The sequence below is a fragment of the Labeo rohita genome, chromosome 13 (assembly GCF_022985175.1).
Source record: "Labeo rohita strain BAU-BD-2019 chromosome 13, IGBB_LRoh.1.0, whole genome shotgun sequence".
Taxonomy (NCBI): Eukaryota; Metazoa; Chordata; class Actinopteri; order Cypriniformes; family Cyprinidae; genus Labeo; species Labeo rohita.
The window spans coordinates 35,094,986-35,112,485 of record NC_066881.1 but is presented as its reverse complement, the minus strand read 5'-3'; the positions used below and the strand labels follow the sequence as shown (position 1 = coordinate 35,112,485).

General features: G+C 29.7%; 1 protein-coding gene across 1 annotated transcript in view; it reads left to right on the top strand.

Moving 5' to 3' along the window:
• Positions 1 to 13,925: 13,925 nt before the first annotated feature.
• Positions 13,926 to 17,500, top strand: part of LOC127175013 (kinase non-catalytic C-lobe domain-containing protein 1) — a 63,438-nt gene continuing 59,863 nt past the window's right edge. The window contains exon 1 of the mRNA XM_051125805.1: positions 13,926 to 14,345. Coding sequence (XP_050981762.1) covers positions 14,238 to 14,345 — 108 coding nt within the window. The 5' untranslated portion in view covers positions 13,926 to 14,237. The remainder of the gene's footprint in view (positions 14,346 to 17,500) is intronic.

Below are 17,500 nucleotides of genomic sequence, written 5' to 3'. Positions count from 1 at the left end.
GGAAGAAAAATTATAAAGAAATTGAAGCCTATATTTTTGAAATTATACTTATTTTTAATTATATATATAAAATTTTTGTGCTCAATTGTTTTGACAAAATCAGTGAAAAAGATTTAATATTTATTTATTTTTTATTTGTTGTTCTTTTTTCTGCTTGAATAATGATTCCGTGCAAAAAGATCACAATCCAAAATTGGAAGAAAAAATATTTTGATTAAAGAAATTGAAGCTTATATTTTTAAATTATAGTTATTTTAAACTATAAATTAATTTTTTTGTGCTTAATTGTGGTGAGAAAGTCAGTATTATTTTCATATTTATTTTAATTTGTTATTCTTCTTTTTTTCTGCTTAATTGTCATGACAGTAATGACACAATGCAAAAGATCACAATCCAAAATCGTAAGAAAAATTATATTGATTAAAGAAATTGAAGCTTATATTTTTAAATTATATATAGTTTTTTGTGCTTAACTGTTGTTACAAATTCAGTGAAAAAGATTTAATATTTATTATTTTAATTTGTTGTTGTTCTTTTTTCTGCTTAACTGTCGTGACAATAATGGCACAATCCAAAAGATCTTTTTTTTTTTTTTTTTTTTTATTAATCGAATTTCTTTATGCAAAATGTGACCTGGACATGTTTTTTGAGATTCTCCGTTTTCTCATTTAAATTTGCCTTTCAGATGATCAAACGGAAACGTTTTCCCTTGAGGAAAAGCGACAGGTTCAGCAGCATTTAATGCACCGCTTGACACAAAAGAGTGTTTAATTTCACGCCCTCCTGTTTCCTCTGAAATGCTGCGCTCTGATTGGCTGTCCTGGTTTGGTCCGGGTTCATGCCGCCCATCAGCTCTTTTATTTTCTGTGTTTCTGTGCACCACAGATTGAGATAATAAATAATGAACGATATTTAAATGAGGAATGATGTGTGGATGTGGAAGATTTTTACGCTCGAGGGGGGAATCTGTCTCTGGTTTATTGCTCAGTATCTGAGTTCAGACGTTTTGTTTGTACAGTATGTTTGTTTTAACGCATCTGTCCGTCTTTGTTACGCAGGATTGTGGGTTTACACTGTGAGATTTGCTGGTGAGTGAATCAGAAGGTGCTGTATGCTGTTATGAGAGACAAACTACAATTATAACTCGATTCTGTTTAACTGTACGTCTGCACTCCTTTTGTTATTAACGCTTCACATGCTTGACTTTGAACAGCAGTGCTTCACCAAAAGACTTAAATATTAAATTATGGGCCTTATTTTGGACCATATTTAATTTGACGTTGAAGGGTTATAGTTGTGTGTTTCCAAAAAGTGTCTGATATTTCATCATCACGTTTGACATTTCTGTTCCTTAAGCTTCATTTTCATATCTTTCCAATTAAACATGGTGTCTATCCTGAATAATTTCTGTAATACGGAGTGAAATTATGCTCTGTGATGTCAAACTAGAAAGATGTGGCCAAAATATAGTTTAATTAGTTCTGAAACAAGGAAATAATCCAGATCTAATTATAGCAGCATGAGAAAAAGAGCAAAAGTTTGGAATAATTAAAGTTTTTTTTTTTTTTTTTTTTTTTTTTTTTTAGTGTTTCGGAAAGACGTCTCTTTTGCTCACGAAGGCTGCATTTATTTGATCAAAATACACTGGGGGGGAAAAAAAAAGTTGTTTTAACTTAAAATTGTTTGTTACCCCGCTGACTTAAAATGAAAACATTTCAAGGCAGCGTGGTAACAAATTATATTGTTGAAACAACTTTAGAAAGATCTCATTTTTTTACAGCGTACAGTAAAAATTGTGAAATTATTATTTAAAAAAGCTGTTTTCTATGTGAATATATTTTATAATGTAATTTATTTATCTGATGTAAAGCTGAATTTTCTGCATCATTTACTCCAGTCTTCAGTGTCACATGATCCTTCAGAAATCATTCTAATATGGTTTTGTGACAAACAAATCAAAAGTTTGTATTTTGTTTAAGAAATGAATACTTGTATTGCAACATTGTTTCTTTATTCTCATAAATCAGGCAGTTAACCAAGTTGAAGCCTACGTTTTTATTGCTGTTTTTCATGTTAAACATTAAGAATGACAGGTTGAATGCCACTGATTTATTTATTTATTTTTTTATTTTATTTTGCAAAGTAGGTGTAATTTTCACATTAAATTTACACATTATAACATGATTTTATTATTGTAATTTGGACTTTATTCTTATTTTAGTTAGTTTTCAACATGGCACTAAAATCATGCCATAGGCAAAATATTGGCCCCAAAAACAAACAAAAAAACAAACAAAAAAAAAGTGCACGCAATACACTGTAAAAATAATAATAATAATAATAAAATAATAATAATAATAATAATAATAATAATAATAATAATAAAATAAAATAAATAAATAAAAATGTTAAAAAATGTTTGTGCTGTCTTAAAATTTGAAGTTTAGTCAACATGAAATGTTAAGTTGTACTACATGAAAACGTGGATATTTGAGTTGGGTAAACAAAATGTTAAGGCAGCACGAACACTAAGTTGAAACAACTTTTTGGTGACACTTTATTTTACGTTTTCTTAACTAGTTGCTTATTAGCATGCTCATTACTTGAATATTAGTCATTTATTAGTACTAATTAAGCACATATTAATGCCTTGTTCTACTTGACTTTATTCTACATCCCTAATCCTACAACTACCTAACTATTAATAAGCAGCAAATAGTAAGGAAATATTAGAATTATTTATTAATAAACTAGTGTTTTCTGTGTCGCAATGATGCAGTTGACGATCCTGACTCACCATCTCCTCAATGGAAGCACCTTTAGAGAGAGATGCATATTTACAGATTACATAAGAGTTTTTGATTTCGATTTGAATTATTTTGTTTTAAAGTAGTAATTTAAAGCTTTCTACACTGTTAAAATAAAAAATAAAAAATTGTGCTGCCTTAAACTTTTAAGTTTACTCAACTCAAATATCCATGTTTTCATGTAGTACAACTTAACATTTCATGTTGACTAAACTGAAATTTTTAAGCCAGCACAAGCACTTGCTTTAAGTTGAAACAACTTTTTTCCCCCCTTTTTTTTTGTTTTTTACAGTGAATAGATTCATTTATCATGCAAGTATGCACTGAGTTTCGGTTCATTTTTGTAAAGCGATCCTGTTCAAGACCGAGACAGCAGAAAGCGCATCCTGTTTTTCTTTCATTAACAAAAGCACAATGTTTTGTTGATACTGTAAGTGCACACAAATAAAAGTAGATCCTTTGCAGTTCCGAACAATGTATTACTCTTACATTTATGAGCAAAAATGACGCCATATTTAAATTTTCCACTATTATTAAGAAAAAAAAATACAAGTGATTGCGTTGGCGCCTCCATGTCCTGCAAAGCGTGCTTTAGCAAGTCGTATTGATTTGAGAAGGTTAAATTGATCAAACATATGCTCAACTCACTCTCTGCTGCTGGCCGCTTCGTTATTTTAAAAAACAAAAATTTGAATTTAACTAACATAAAATGTTCCAAACATCTAAACTATAAAGAGACGAGACAGCAGCTGGGTAAATGGGAAGAGAGAGAGAGAGAAAAAAGTCACAAGCTCCAGTCGTGCTCAGGCCGAGGAGGACACTATTCATCTGTGAATCCTAAAAAATAAAATGTATGACGGTTTCCACAAAAATATTGATCAGCACAACTGTTTTCAACATTAATAATCAGAAATGTTTCTTGAGCAGCAAATCAGCATATTAGAATGATTTCTGAAGGATCATGTGACACTGAAGACTGGAGTAATGATGTTGAAAATTCAGATTTGATCACAGAAATAAATTACTTTTTAACAGATATTCACATAGAAAGCAGCTGTTTTAAATTATAATAATATTTAAGAATTTTTACTGTATTTTTGATTACATAAATGCAGCCTTGGTGAGCAGAAGAGACTTCTTTACTCCAAACGTCTGACTGGTAGTCACAAAAACATTTAAATTTCACCTGTTAGAAGGTTTATTCAGCCAGAAAGTCTATTTTGAACAGGTTTGTGGAGCTGCGATGGAGGAGAAGTAAATAACGACTCATCTTTCAGTCTGTTGCTCTCATACGACTCCAGAACGACATGATGGTGAGTAAATGACTGATGTGTTTGTGCCAACGAAATTCACTGTAAATGTATTTCCCACCCTATCATTCAGGTGTTCGGTCGTTCAGTCGTTTTCAGAGTCAGGAGATCGTGCTCTCGTGTGGATTTTGTGGGTTTGTCATTCTCCGTTTGTCACAAATCTGCCTCTGTTTGACAGGCGTGAAATCCCTCAGTACAGGTAATATATTCAAGGGTCTGAACACAAGCCCTCAGAATAGATCAGTGCAGCATCTCACGGCAAATACGAACTTTTCAGGCAGAGAGAAAGAGAGTCTGAGTCAGTGTGCTGTGTAATTAGCTCTTGTTTAATTAAAAAAGCCTCGAAAGCTTGGACTGTGTGTCCAGAACGCCAGAGATCATGAAGGTGAGTGTGAGTCAACATACTGACGTTATCACGTGATGATGGTGATGATGATATCAAGGTGTCGTTCTGTAGTTGATTTGATCTGGTTTGTGTGATATAAGCCTATATGTCTTTAAAAATGTCCTTGTGTTGGACAGGTGACATACAGTACATCTGACTGTTTTTCCCTTTAATGCAGTGTTTTACTATAATGATGTCATTCTTGGTTTTAGTTACTGGCACTTTCCAAAAATAGGGAATAAATTAAAATCCATTAATTTTTTACATTTATTTTTTTTACTTTTATTTATTTATTTAATTATTTAATTGTTTGTACATTTTTGAATGAATGAATGCATTTATTTATAATAATTAAATTACTTAATTTTTAAAAAAGTAAAAATAAATAAATAAATAAAACAATAGTAAATTTTATGTTTGAGTACCAAAGGTGCAAAACTAAAGTAGCATTAAATTACCTTAAAATGGTGCTGTTTGTCTATCCCACCTTACTGGTCTTGTTTTTCTCAACAATTAAAATCTTTAAAAAAAAAAGTGTAATTTTGAACTGTAGTTAATTTTTGTAAGTATATTTAAATTAAGTAATACTTTTTGATAATTAAAATATTATCAAATTATCAAAAACATCTCACACCTTATTTCGTTCTTTATTTAAATTTTATTAAATGTTTATTTAATAAACACAGAAAATTAACAAATCAGGGTCCTAAACTACTTAAAAAGAATATTTTTATAAATTAATCAAAGAATATTGAAGTACATTTTACAATAAAATACTATTCCAGTCTTTCTACTTAAAAATGTCCTGTTTAATTTAAGGTGTTCTTCCCATGTCTTTGCGCTTAATTTTAGTGTTTATTAACAATTTCTAAGTGAAAATTTTCTAATTAAATCCTACATCAAATGTTTTTATTTTATTCTATTCTATTCTATTCTATTTACTTACTTTTTTTTGTTTTTGTTTTTGCTTTGTTTTTTTTTTTCCTTCCAGTTTTAGACTTGCTGTGGCAGAAGGCAAATTTTGCCTAAACAAAAAATGACATTTTCAAGATGTACACTGTCAAAATGTTTTTTTTAAGTTAAATAAAACAAGAAAAAAGCAAGAGAATATTATTTCAGTCTTGCTATGTAAAAATTGTATATTTATTTCAATGTGCCTTTGCCAGTTGTAGGCCTAATTGTTTGTGAAAAGCAATTTCTAAGTGACTTTTTTTTTTTTTTTTTTCACTTTTTTATCACTTGCTGTGAAATCACTCTTTGTGGAAAGTGCTTTCAATATTTTTCTTAAATGCATGAATGCTTTGATCCATATTCAGATTATGGTCTCATGAAGTCATATTGTAAATCTGTCTTTGGATCAGTTCACCGGAGGTCAAGTCACTGTTCATAATAGTGTTGTGACACGCTTTGGTTTATATAAGGACAGGACACATTCATATTCAAGAGTCTCTGGCCATTCTCTAACTAATGAAACGATATTCCCATGTATTATGTTCATATCTATTATCAGACTTTCCTGATGGCCTCAGATAATGAACACAGAGACGTAACGTACAGTAAACTGTGATTAACATGCTAATTTTGCCCTTGACGTTCCCGCTCAGACGGATCGGACAGTGTTGCCAGTTCCACGGATTTCCTGCAGAATTTGGTTACTTTTATATTTCTGCCAAAGGTTGTGTTTCTATTCTGCAGGTTAAAGCGAAGGTGGAACTCTCTTCAGTGCGATTTTGATATCCATTTCTCCCCGAAACGCTAAAGTTTTGCCGTGATTAGTCTAGTTTTGTTACGCAGACCTGGCAACCCTGGAATTGGAGGAGACAGAAGAGCATAGCGAGATTGTGATGCAGCAGAACAGCGATTGATTTGATTTATAAGACACGCGAGGTGTGAAAGACACTGAAAAGAGCAAAAGACATCAGAGCAGCTGCTGTTAATGTCGAAAAAGCATGAAATGAGAGAAGAGATTTACACTGCTGTCTAAAGTCTTGGACACACATTACTGAATTAGTCTTTATCTGGAAGGGAACTACAAGTCTTTTGAAGTAATCTAATAACTTTGCGTGAGCAACAGAATTTAATTCATTATTCAAACGAATCCTCCTCATAGTTGTAGCTCTCACATCAATCGGGATCCGGTTTGACGTCAGTATGACGGACACAAAAACCAATGACGTTAATGTGCGCAATATTTTTATCTAAGAGCTTCAGCTTCAATTTTTTTTTTTATAATAAAAGTTAAATCTCTTCCTCATTCAAAAAGTCATGTCACATTTATTTAGGCTACATAACACTTTATACAAAACAGGTTGTTTAAAAGCAGCTTCACAGAAATAAAAAGGAAAATAACTTGCAAAATTCAAGAATTATGAAAAGACTTAAATTACAGTCGTAAATTAGATCTACTAAAGACAGTATTGTTATTGTTCAGATTACAGGGCTGCTTGGATTGGGATCCCGCTGAACCCAACTCAAAATCTGGCGGGAGTGGGCGACTGTGCCGTTAAAAATGGTCCCGCCATTCCGTGGTTTGGCGCTTAACCTGCGGTAATCGGTGTTACACATTTTTAATCGTGCATTACGTGCCAACTGCGGCACAAATATCTGATCTTGTAAAATATGCCCTTTTACACAGAGTGCAGGTGATGCCAGATAGAAAGAGAACAGTGAGCAATCATTTAAAAATACTGTATGTACAGTATTTCGAATGTTTACAGGAGCGGGCGGGAGTTGACACAAAAAACACGGGAGCGGGCGGTAACGGTCAGAAATTCTGTGGCAGCGGGATTAAGAAAACAGTCCCGCGCGGAGCTGTAGTTGTGATCGATATTTGATTTCAAAATAAAATGATTGTATCCTTCAAAACAGGGGTATCTGTCCAGAAAGTTCATTCACACTGGGCCTTATTTTAATGTCGTTTTCTTAGAGTGTTAAGATGTTAAAGGTTCTTCATGGACCCATATTAAATAATAACAGCAACAGACTTTGTTTTTAAAAGTGCAGGATCCAAATGAAGCATTCTAGACAAAGAAGCAGCTCAGATATTTAAATTTTTAATTTGTCTCGCATGTTTTGATCGCTACTGAATTCTCAAACTTTCATTTGTATTATTTCCTTCATGATTACTCGGCCGACTATACTGCAAATAAAAAAAGTAGATGAGCCCAAACCTCTAACTGCTAGTGAAACCAATCCGGTTGGAATTCCCTCACTCGCTCCGAGCAGGGTTCGAACTCGCATTATCGGCACGGGAAGTGGGCGTGCTTACAAGGACGCTAAAAATCGCGCCCTTTAGCGTCAGTCGCTAGTGCACTCTTGAGATCACACTGTAAAAAAAACAACTTAAGTCAACTTAAAATAATTTGTAACCTGGCTGCCTTAAAATTGTAAGTTCAGTCAACTCAAAAAAAAGTGTATTCAACTTGAAATGTTAAATTATACTAAGTGACAACTTAGATATTTGAGTTGAATCAACTTACAATTTTAAGGCAGCTGGTTTACTTCCCCATCTGTTAAGTTTAGCAGACATAAATAAGTTGTTACTTAGTACAACTTAACATTTCAAGTTGACTAAACTTATTTTAGTTGACTGAACTTAAAATTTTAAGGGCAGCAGGGTAACAAATTATTTTAAGCTGACTCAACAAATTTTTTTTTTTTTTTTTTTTTTTTACAGTGCAGGGGAGCAGGGTTGCCAGGTATTCACAACAAAACCCACCAAATTGCTCCTCAAAACTAGCCAAATTGCGTTTCGAGGGTGTTGCGCTGTTAAAAAATCGCATTCTTAGGGATAAAACACGTTTTTTTTTTTGTCGCGGTTCACCTGGTAAATTCGTATTTCAGGGGCTAAATGTGACGTTATTGGGGTCACTTCAAAAACAACAAGTGGTAAAGTAGACCAATTCTGCAGAATAACCGCGGACTTGGCAACACTGCTGGGGAGTGAGGTTTACCTGCACAGCACTCACTAGCTGGTCTCTGTTACACTAGAATCAGAAGAAAGCACTTTAATTCAGGTGTGTGTGTTTGCTGGGGTTCCTAAGGACACCAATAATAAACACAGTCTGGTTATGTAATGTCTTTACATTTACAAATTACCTTCTTTTTCTTCAGCCGAGCTGGAAGGATGAAGACGCACACGGGTGCAGATCATTTGAAGTTCGGTATTTTGTCTGCGTCGTGCTGCAGGCGTTTATGCAGACAAACATCACTCATGCATAATGTAGTTATAAACACAATCATCTGCTTTGCTTTGTTCAGATTTATAGAAATGATGCAAATCTGTTGTCTGAACATCTACTTTCAGGTTGCCACTCTAAATTAATTATATTCCACTTAATTTTTTGTCTGTTTATTAACAGCTTATGTATCTCACCCAGTTATTAAAGCCGGTAAAATGCACAGTTATTAGAAGTCATTTTCTGATTATACTGATTATGTGGAAATATATCTGAACATAATGATTTAATATGATCAACTAAAACAATTAAAAATATTTCATAATATATTTCAGCAATTTTAATTTAGTTTGATGTGCTAAAATAACTCAAACTGAGATTTAAAAAATAACTTATGAAATGACAGAACAAATAGCAAAGTTACTAAACTGTAACTAAATTTAAATTGAAAACAGAAGATATAAAAAGTAATTCAAAATATTAATAAAAACATGAGTATCTTAATGCTGCTGAAAAAACACTGAAACAGAAAGTCATCCATGTCTCCCAAAGTGTTTTATAAGTGATTTTCTGCCATCTAGTGGCTGATTTGATTCATGAAATTGTTGCCATTTTAAAACCACTAAGGCACAGATGACTAAGCTGTGAATCAGTGTTATTTTAGTATTATTTATACTATTATTTATTAATATGCTGAATTAGCTTTTATTTTATACTTTATATTTATTTTATATTTTGGTTTCAGTACTTTACTGTTATTTTTTAAATATTAATAATAAGCTTCAGTTTTATTTTAACATTATTTAATTTTTAATATTTACACGTTTTGTTCTAATTCTAGTTTTAGTGATTTCATTGTACTTTTGTCATTTGTATTTTTTAAATTAATATTTAGCTTTCATTAATTTTAAATCAGTTTTAGCATTTTCAGTACTTATTTCTTATTTTAATTTTTTTTAGCAAGTTCCCAAGGCAACATTTTTAATTTAAGTTTAAGATGTTCATCTAGTATTTATATTTCATTTGTTACGTCAATTTAAATTATTTAAATACAGTGTTATTTCAGTATTATTATAAATTATTTATTAATAATTATACCAAAAATTATAAAAATAAAAAACAATTACAAAAATTGCTTTATTTTTAGTTTTAAATAAACATAACAACATTGTGCAATGCTTTTAGCCACAAAAATATTCACAGAATTGCTTAATTGATTCCTGAACATCCAGAGAGTGGTTTCCTCCTTCAGGCTCCTTCAGTATCTGATAAAACATGTCTTCATCTGTTCTCACAGTAAATCAGCTTCAGATTCTCAGTAATGGTTGCTTATGCTGTTCATCAGCTCTTGGTAAGTGTGTTTGTCATGGTTCAGCTGCTGTTGATGTCGTGAAGGTCAGCAGACAATAATGTGGCATCAGCAGAGGGCGTGACTGAATTACTGTTGCATTATGGTCCGACGGCTGTAATTCAGCGTAGGATTAGCTGACCCGAGCCTCAGAAAACCCAATGAGCTTCATATGCATTTGTAGGCTGGTCTTCTCCATGCTATGCAGGTCTTTATTTCTGTGGCTCTTTATGTCTTGAGGTGAAATATTTTGGGAGAATTCCTCATACGGTCCCAGCTGTGGTGTGTTAATCTGAAGGTCGGGCGCAGTGTTTGTTAACACTGCTCTTCATCCTCAGGGAAACGCACTTTACGAACGTTCGCACGCGTCCTCATGAGTCTGACCGCATCTGCTGCTGTCAGACGAGCATCCAGACACACTGACCCCAGATCTGTGAAAGCAAACACACAGATGGGCACGAGAGAGAGAGAAGAGCTGTCAAAGTGACTCAGCATCTAAATCTGTGTGACATCAGACACTGTGTCTGTCTCTTTTCAGCCTGTGGATGTTTATAATACTCTGGATGATCATATAGTTGAGTTCATTCTTTATATTCTAGGATGAATTGTTTTGGATTTTAATCGGACTGCAAAATTCTCTTGTAACTAGAAAAATCTTGTAATGTAGAAAAATTTTTTTTAAAAATTGTTTCCACTGTGATTATTCCTGAAGTGGCCCCCATTGACTTTCATAGTAATTTTTTTTTAATACTATGAAAGTGAATGGGAACCATCAAAAGCTTGCCCACATTCTACAAAATATCTTCTTTTGTGTTTAACAGAAGATGAAACTCATACAGGTTTGGAACAACATGAGGGTGAGTAAATGACCATTTTTTATTTTTAGGGTGAAATACTCCTGTTCTACGACATGTAGTGTGGTGTAGTATGTTAAGTTGTTAATGCAAATAAAAAATTAAGAGTGTTAGTAAATCTTAACCGAAAAAAGGAGTAGAAACAGTTTTTAATGAAAAATTACTAGGAAATTTCACCCAAAACAAATTCCAAAGAAATGGCAATCTGAGAAATCACAGTTCTGAGAAAAAGAAGTCAGAATTGCAAGATATAAACTCAGAATTCTGAGAAAAAAAGAAATAATGTCAGAACTGTGCGATGGAAATTCAAAATTTCAAAATTGAGTTTCTATGTTAGAATTGTGTCTTTTTTTTATCACAATTGCAAGTTGTATGAACTGAATATGAATTGTAAGAGAAAATGCTATAAATTAATTTATTTATAATTTTATGGAGAATATCTGTGGCTTATAGTAGTATTCTTTATACTTACATAAACTTGTGAGATATATATACTCAGAATGGTGCGATATATAGTCAAAAGTGCAAGATATAGACTCAGATTCTGAGATTTAAACTAAAAATTGCGAGATAAATACTCAGAATTGAATTCCATGGTTTTGTGTATCAGGACATAATAAAAAATGATCTGGTCCTTGGCAGGTCTTAAAATTTGGAAAATAAATCCTCAGATAAACATCATTACATGACATATCACACTGTGTCATTATTTATTTAACAAAAATACAGCCGAGAGGGAAAGGCCATGTGTGACAAACTTAGGACACTCTATAAGTCACTTACTTGTAGATCCACTTTTAGCAGCAATAACTTGAAGCATTCATTTTCTGTGTGACTTTATCAGTCTCTCACATGGTTCTGGAGGAATTTGGACCACTCTTCTTTTCAACGTTGCTCCAGTTTATTGAGGTTTGTGGGCATTTGCTTATGCACAGCTCACACCACAGCATTTGAGAATATTGCAACACCTTGATTCTTTTCTTTTCAGCCATTCTTTTGTAAATTTGCTGGTGTGCTTGATGTTGCATGACCCAATTTTGGCCCAACTTTAGATGTCGGACAGATGCCCTCGCATTTGACTCTAGAATACTTTGATATACAGAGGAGTTCATGGATAACTCAATGACTGTGAGGTGCCCAGGTCCTGTGGCTACAAAACAAGCCCAAAATGATCAGTCCTCCTCCAGCATGTTTGTCTTTTGGTATGAGGTGTTTGTGCTGATATGCTCTTTAGGTTTTCACCAATCTTGGCACTGTGCATTATGGCCAAACATCTCCACTCCAGTCTCGTCTGTTCAAAGGACATTATTCTAGAAGACTTGTGTTTTGTTCAGATGCAACTTTGCAGACCTAAACTGTGCTGCAATGTTTTGTTTTGTTTTTTTTTTTTAGATAGATGAGGCCAAACCTTCCAAACATGCCATTTTTGTCCCATATTTTTCTAATGGTATTGTCATGAGATGTATTGTCTCTAAGATGATTGCTGATGTCTTACCTCCTTGGCATTGTGTTAACACACACATGAAGGCTCCAGACCAGCAAACTGCCAAAGCTTATGCTTTTATAGAGGCGCTTTTCCATTTTGGCTTTATTTTAGTCCAGTAAATAATGACATGGTACAATTTGTTATGTGTTATTGTTCATCTGAGGTTTTATTTTCTAAATTAAGACCAGCCAAGGACCAGTTTTTTTTTAATGATGTCCTGATACGGAAAACCATGGAATTTAATAGGGTGTCCTAACTTTTTCACATGACTGTATATATATATGTGTGTGTGTGTGTATATATATATATATATATATATGAGTTGACTGAACTTAAAATTTTAAGGCAGCCAGGTTACAAATTATTTTAAGTTGACTCAACAAATTGTTTTTTACAGTGTGTGTGTATATATATATGTATATATATATGTATATACACACATACATACATACATACACACACACACACATATATATATATATATATATATATGTAAATATATATACACACTGTAAAAAACAATTTGTTGAGTCAACTTAAAATAATTTGTAACCTGGCTGCCTTAAAATTTTAAGTTCAGTCAACTCAAAAAAGTTTACTCAACTTGAAATTTAAATTATGCTAAGTGACAACTTAGATATTTGAGTTGAATCAACTTAAAATTTTAAGGCAGCTGGGTTACTTACCCATCTGTTAAGTTTAGCAAACACAAATATCTAAGTTGTTACTTAGTACAACTTAACATTTCAAGTTGAGTTAAACTTAAAATTTTAACAAATTATTAATTTTATAAATTATTAATGACAAATTAAAATAATTTGTTACAGGGTAACAAATTATTTTAAGCTGACTCAACAAATTGTGTTTTTTATTTTTTACGGTGTATATGTATATGCATATGTGTGTGTGTGTGTATATATATATATGTATATATGTGTGTGTGTGTGTGTGTGTGTGTATGTGTATATATACTCAAATTGTGAGATATAACTCAGAATGGTGAGATATATACTTACAATTTATAACATCATGTTATTGTACAGGAATACTCTAAAAGTTCAGTATTCCAGCTCAGTCAAGACTGAAGCTAGTTGTCAGGTTTTTATTATTATTATTATTATTATTATTATTTTGTATCTTTGTTTAAAACGTTCCTTTTGTGTGTGTGTGTGTGTTATGTATGTGTGTATATGTGTGTGTGTGTATGTGTGTATATATATACAATTGTCTAATTTATTTCTTTAAATCTTATTTTGCTAAATTAAGTAAACATATGTACATTACATATAACACTTGTGACAACTTGCCCCAATATTAATGTAACAGCACACAGGACCGTTTTTGTAAGGATTTACCACAGGCAGGCGCTCTTGTGCTGTTTAATTGGCTTTAAAGACCTTCTAGAGACGAATCACAGCAGATATTTTAAGGGAAACGTTTAGTGACGCATATGCGGGTCCTGATGACCAATAAATAAAAGTTATATAGCGTCTGCGCGCAGCGGGCTGAAGGCGGAGGTTTCTGTGCGCATGCGCGGCGCCCCTGCCTTCAGACGCTCGCGGCCCGTGTAGTAATCGCGAGCGCGCGCGTGTGTGCGCCTGTCGTTACCATGACAGCATAGTTAGTAAACTCCCCCGTTGCCATCGGTTATCGACCGGCGGCGGATCGGCGGAAGAAGCTTTCGTGCGTGATTGATCTGAGGGAATCCGCGCTCCCCGCACTGCAGAAGAATGTTGTCAAAACTCGCGCGAGCCCCCTAAGGATCGACGCTCCGTGACGTCGCCGCGGAGCGCTCGTGGAGTGCGCGTTACTAGGAGACCGAGAGAGAATCAGAAGCTCCAGCTGTTCCAGAATCGATCCGGAGGCGCGATGGGAACGTTCGGGAGCGCTGCGGTCGGCCTGGATGAGGAAGAGGGCGAGGAAGAGGAGAAAAAGCGCCGGGAAGTTGAGCGTCTTCCTCCACTGCTCGAGGACGAGGTGAGACTGAATGATTGATTGATTGACAGGTGATTGACAGGTGATTGACAGTCTCTTCTGTCCGTCACCTGTAGAAATGCTGATATCCCGCATATGAAGTATTATTATGATGTGTCACGAATCCCTAAATGTCCAAATCTGCTAACTGAAGTCTTACAGCACTAAACAAGAAGAACCAGCACACACACACAGACAAGCGAACGTGTAATTATAAAACAACCTATTTTTTTTTTAAATTATTATTGTATAATGTTATGTTATGTTATAATATATATATATATATATATATATATATAATATACATTTTAATTATAAATTGTAAGTAATTTATTATTATTATTATTGTTATTATTATTATTATTATTAAAATAAGATGTATTACATATATTTAAAATGTCTTATTATTGTATATATTATAAATTATAGGCAAAATAGGTATTCAAATATTTTATATATAATGTCTTCATATCATAAAATATCATACATTTTTATATATAAATTAAATAAAAATAAAATTACTATTATTATTAAAGTATGTATATATAATAAAATATACATTTTATTTAACAATTGTAAATAATAAAATTATTATTATTATTATTAAAATAAGATGTATTACATATATTTAAAATGTTATTATTGTATATATTATCAATTATAGGCAAAATAGGTATTCAAATATTTTATATATAATGTCTTATCATAGAATATCATACATTTTTATATATAAATTAAATAATAAAAGTATTATTATTATTATTATTATTATTATTATTATTATTAAAATATGTATATATAATAAAATATAAATTTTATTTAAAAATGGTAAATAATAAAATTATTATAATTATTAAAATAAGATGTATTGCATACATTTAAAATGTGTTATTATTGTATAAGATATATTATAATTTATAGGCAAAGTAGGTATTCAAATATTTTATATATAATGTTTTCATATCATAAAATATCATACATTTTTATATATAAATTAAATAATACTATTATTATTATTATTATTATTATTATTAAAATATGTATATATAATAAAATATAAATTTTATTTAAAAATTGTAAATAATAAAATTATTATTATTATTATTATTATTATTAAAATAAGATGTATTACGTATATTTAAAATGTGTTATTGTTTATATTATCATATATAGGCAAAATAGGTATTCAAATATTTTATATATAATCTCTTCATATCATAAGATATCATACAGTTTTATATATAAATTAAATAGTAATAAAATTATTATTATTATTATTATTATTATTATTATTATTAAAATGTATATATAATAAAAATCATACATTTTATTTAAAAATGGTAAATAAAAAAAATATTATTATTTTTAAAATAAGATGTATTACATATATTTAAAATGTGTTATTGTATAAGATGTATTAGAATTTATAGGCAAAGTAGGTATTCAAATATTTTATATATAATGTCTTCATATCATAAGATATCATACAGTTTTATATATAAATTAAATAGTAATAAAATTATTATTATTATTATTATTATTATTATTAAAATGTATATATAATAAAAATCATACATTTTATTTAAAAATGGTAAATAAAAAAAATATTATTATTTTTAAAATAAGATGTATTACATATATTTAAAATGTGTTATTGTATAAGATGTATTAGAATTTATAGGCAAAGTAGGTATTCAAATATTTTATATATAATGTCTTCATATCATAAAATATCATACATTTTTATATATAAATTAAATAAAAATAAAATTACTATTATTATTAAAATATGTATATATAATAAAATATACATTTTATTTAAAAATTGTAAATAATAAAATTATTATTATTATTATTAAAATAAGATGTATTACATATATTTAAAATGTTATTATTGTATATATTATCAATTATAGGCAAAATAGGTATTCAAATATTTTATATATAATGTCTTATCATAGAATATCATACATTTTTATATATAAATTAAATAATAAAAGTATTATTATTATTATTATTATTATTATTATTATTATTATTAAAATATGTATATATAATAAAATATCATAAATTTTATTTAAAAATGGTAAATAATAAAATTATTATAATTATTAAAATAAGATGTATTGCATATATTTAAAATGTGTTATTATTGTATAAGATATATTATAATTTATAGGCAAAGTAGGTATTCAAATATTTTATATATAATGTTTTCATATCATAAAATATCATACATTTTTATATATAAATTAAATAATACTATATTATTATTATTATTATTATTATTATTATTAAAATATGTATATATATAATAAAATTTAAAAATATAATAAAATTTTATTTATTAAAATTGTAAAATAATAAAATGTGTTATTATTATTATTATAGGCAATTATTTTTATTATTATTAAAATAAGATGTATTATAAATTAAATATATTTAAAATATTATTATTATTATTATTGTTTATATTATAAAAATATATATTATTTTTAAAAAATAGGTATTCAAATATTTTATATATAATAGGTATTCAAATATAAGATATATAATGTTTCATATCATAAAATAAATATTTTTAAATATATAAATTAAATATTAATAAAAATTGTATTATTAAAATATGTATATATAATAAAATATCATACATTTTATTTAAAAATGGTAAATAATAAAATTATTATAATTATTAAAATAAGATGTATTGCATATATTTAAAATGTGTTATTATTGTATAAGATATATTATAATTTATAGGCAAAGTAGGTATTCAAATATTTTATATATAATGTCTTTATATCATAAAATACCATGCATTTTATATATAAATTGAAAATAATACAAATATAATTATTAAAATATCATATAAAACATACTTTTAGATATAGATATATTATAATTTATAGGCAAATAGGTATTCAAATATTTTATATATAATGTATTTATATCATAAAATATGCATTTTATATATAAATTGAAAATAATACAAATATAATTATTAAAATATCATATAAAACATACTTTTAGATATAGATGTACCTATATATATATATATATATATATATATATATACATGCAAATGTAGTTGTTATTATTATAATTAATGTGTTATTACATATCTGTAAGCTATATATTAAAATATTGAAATCGATAAT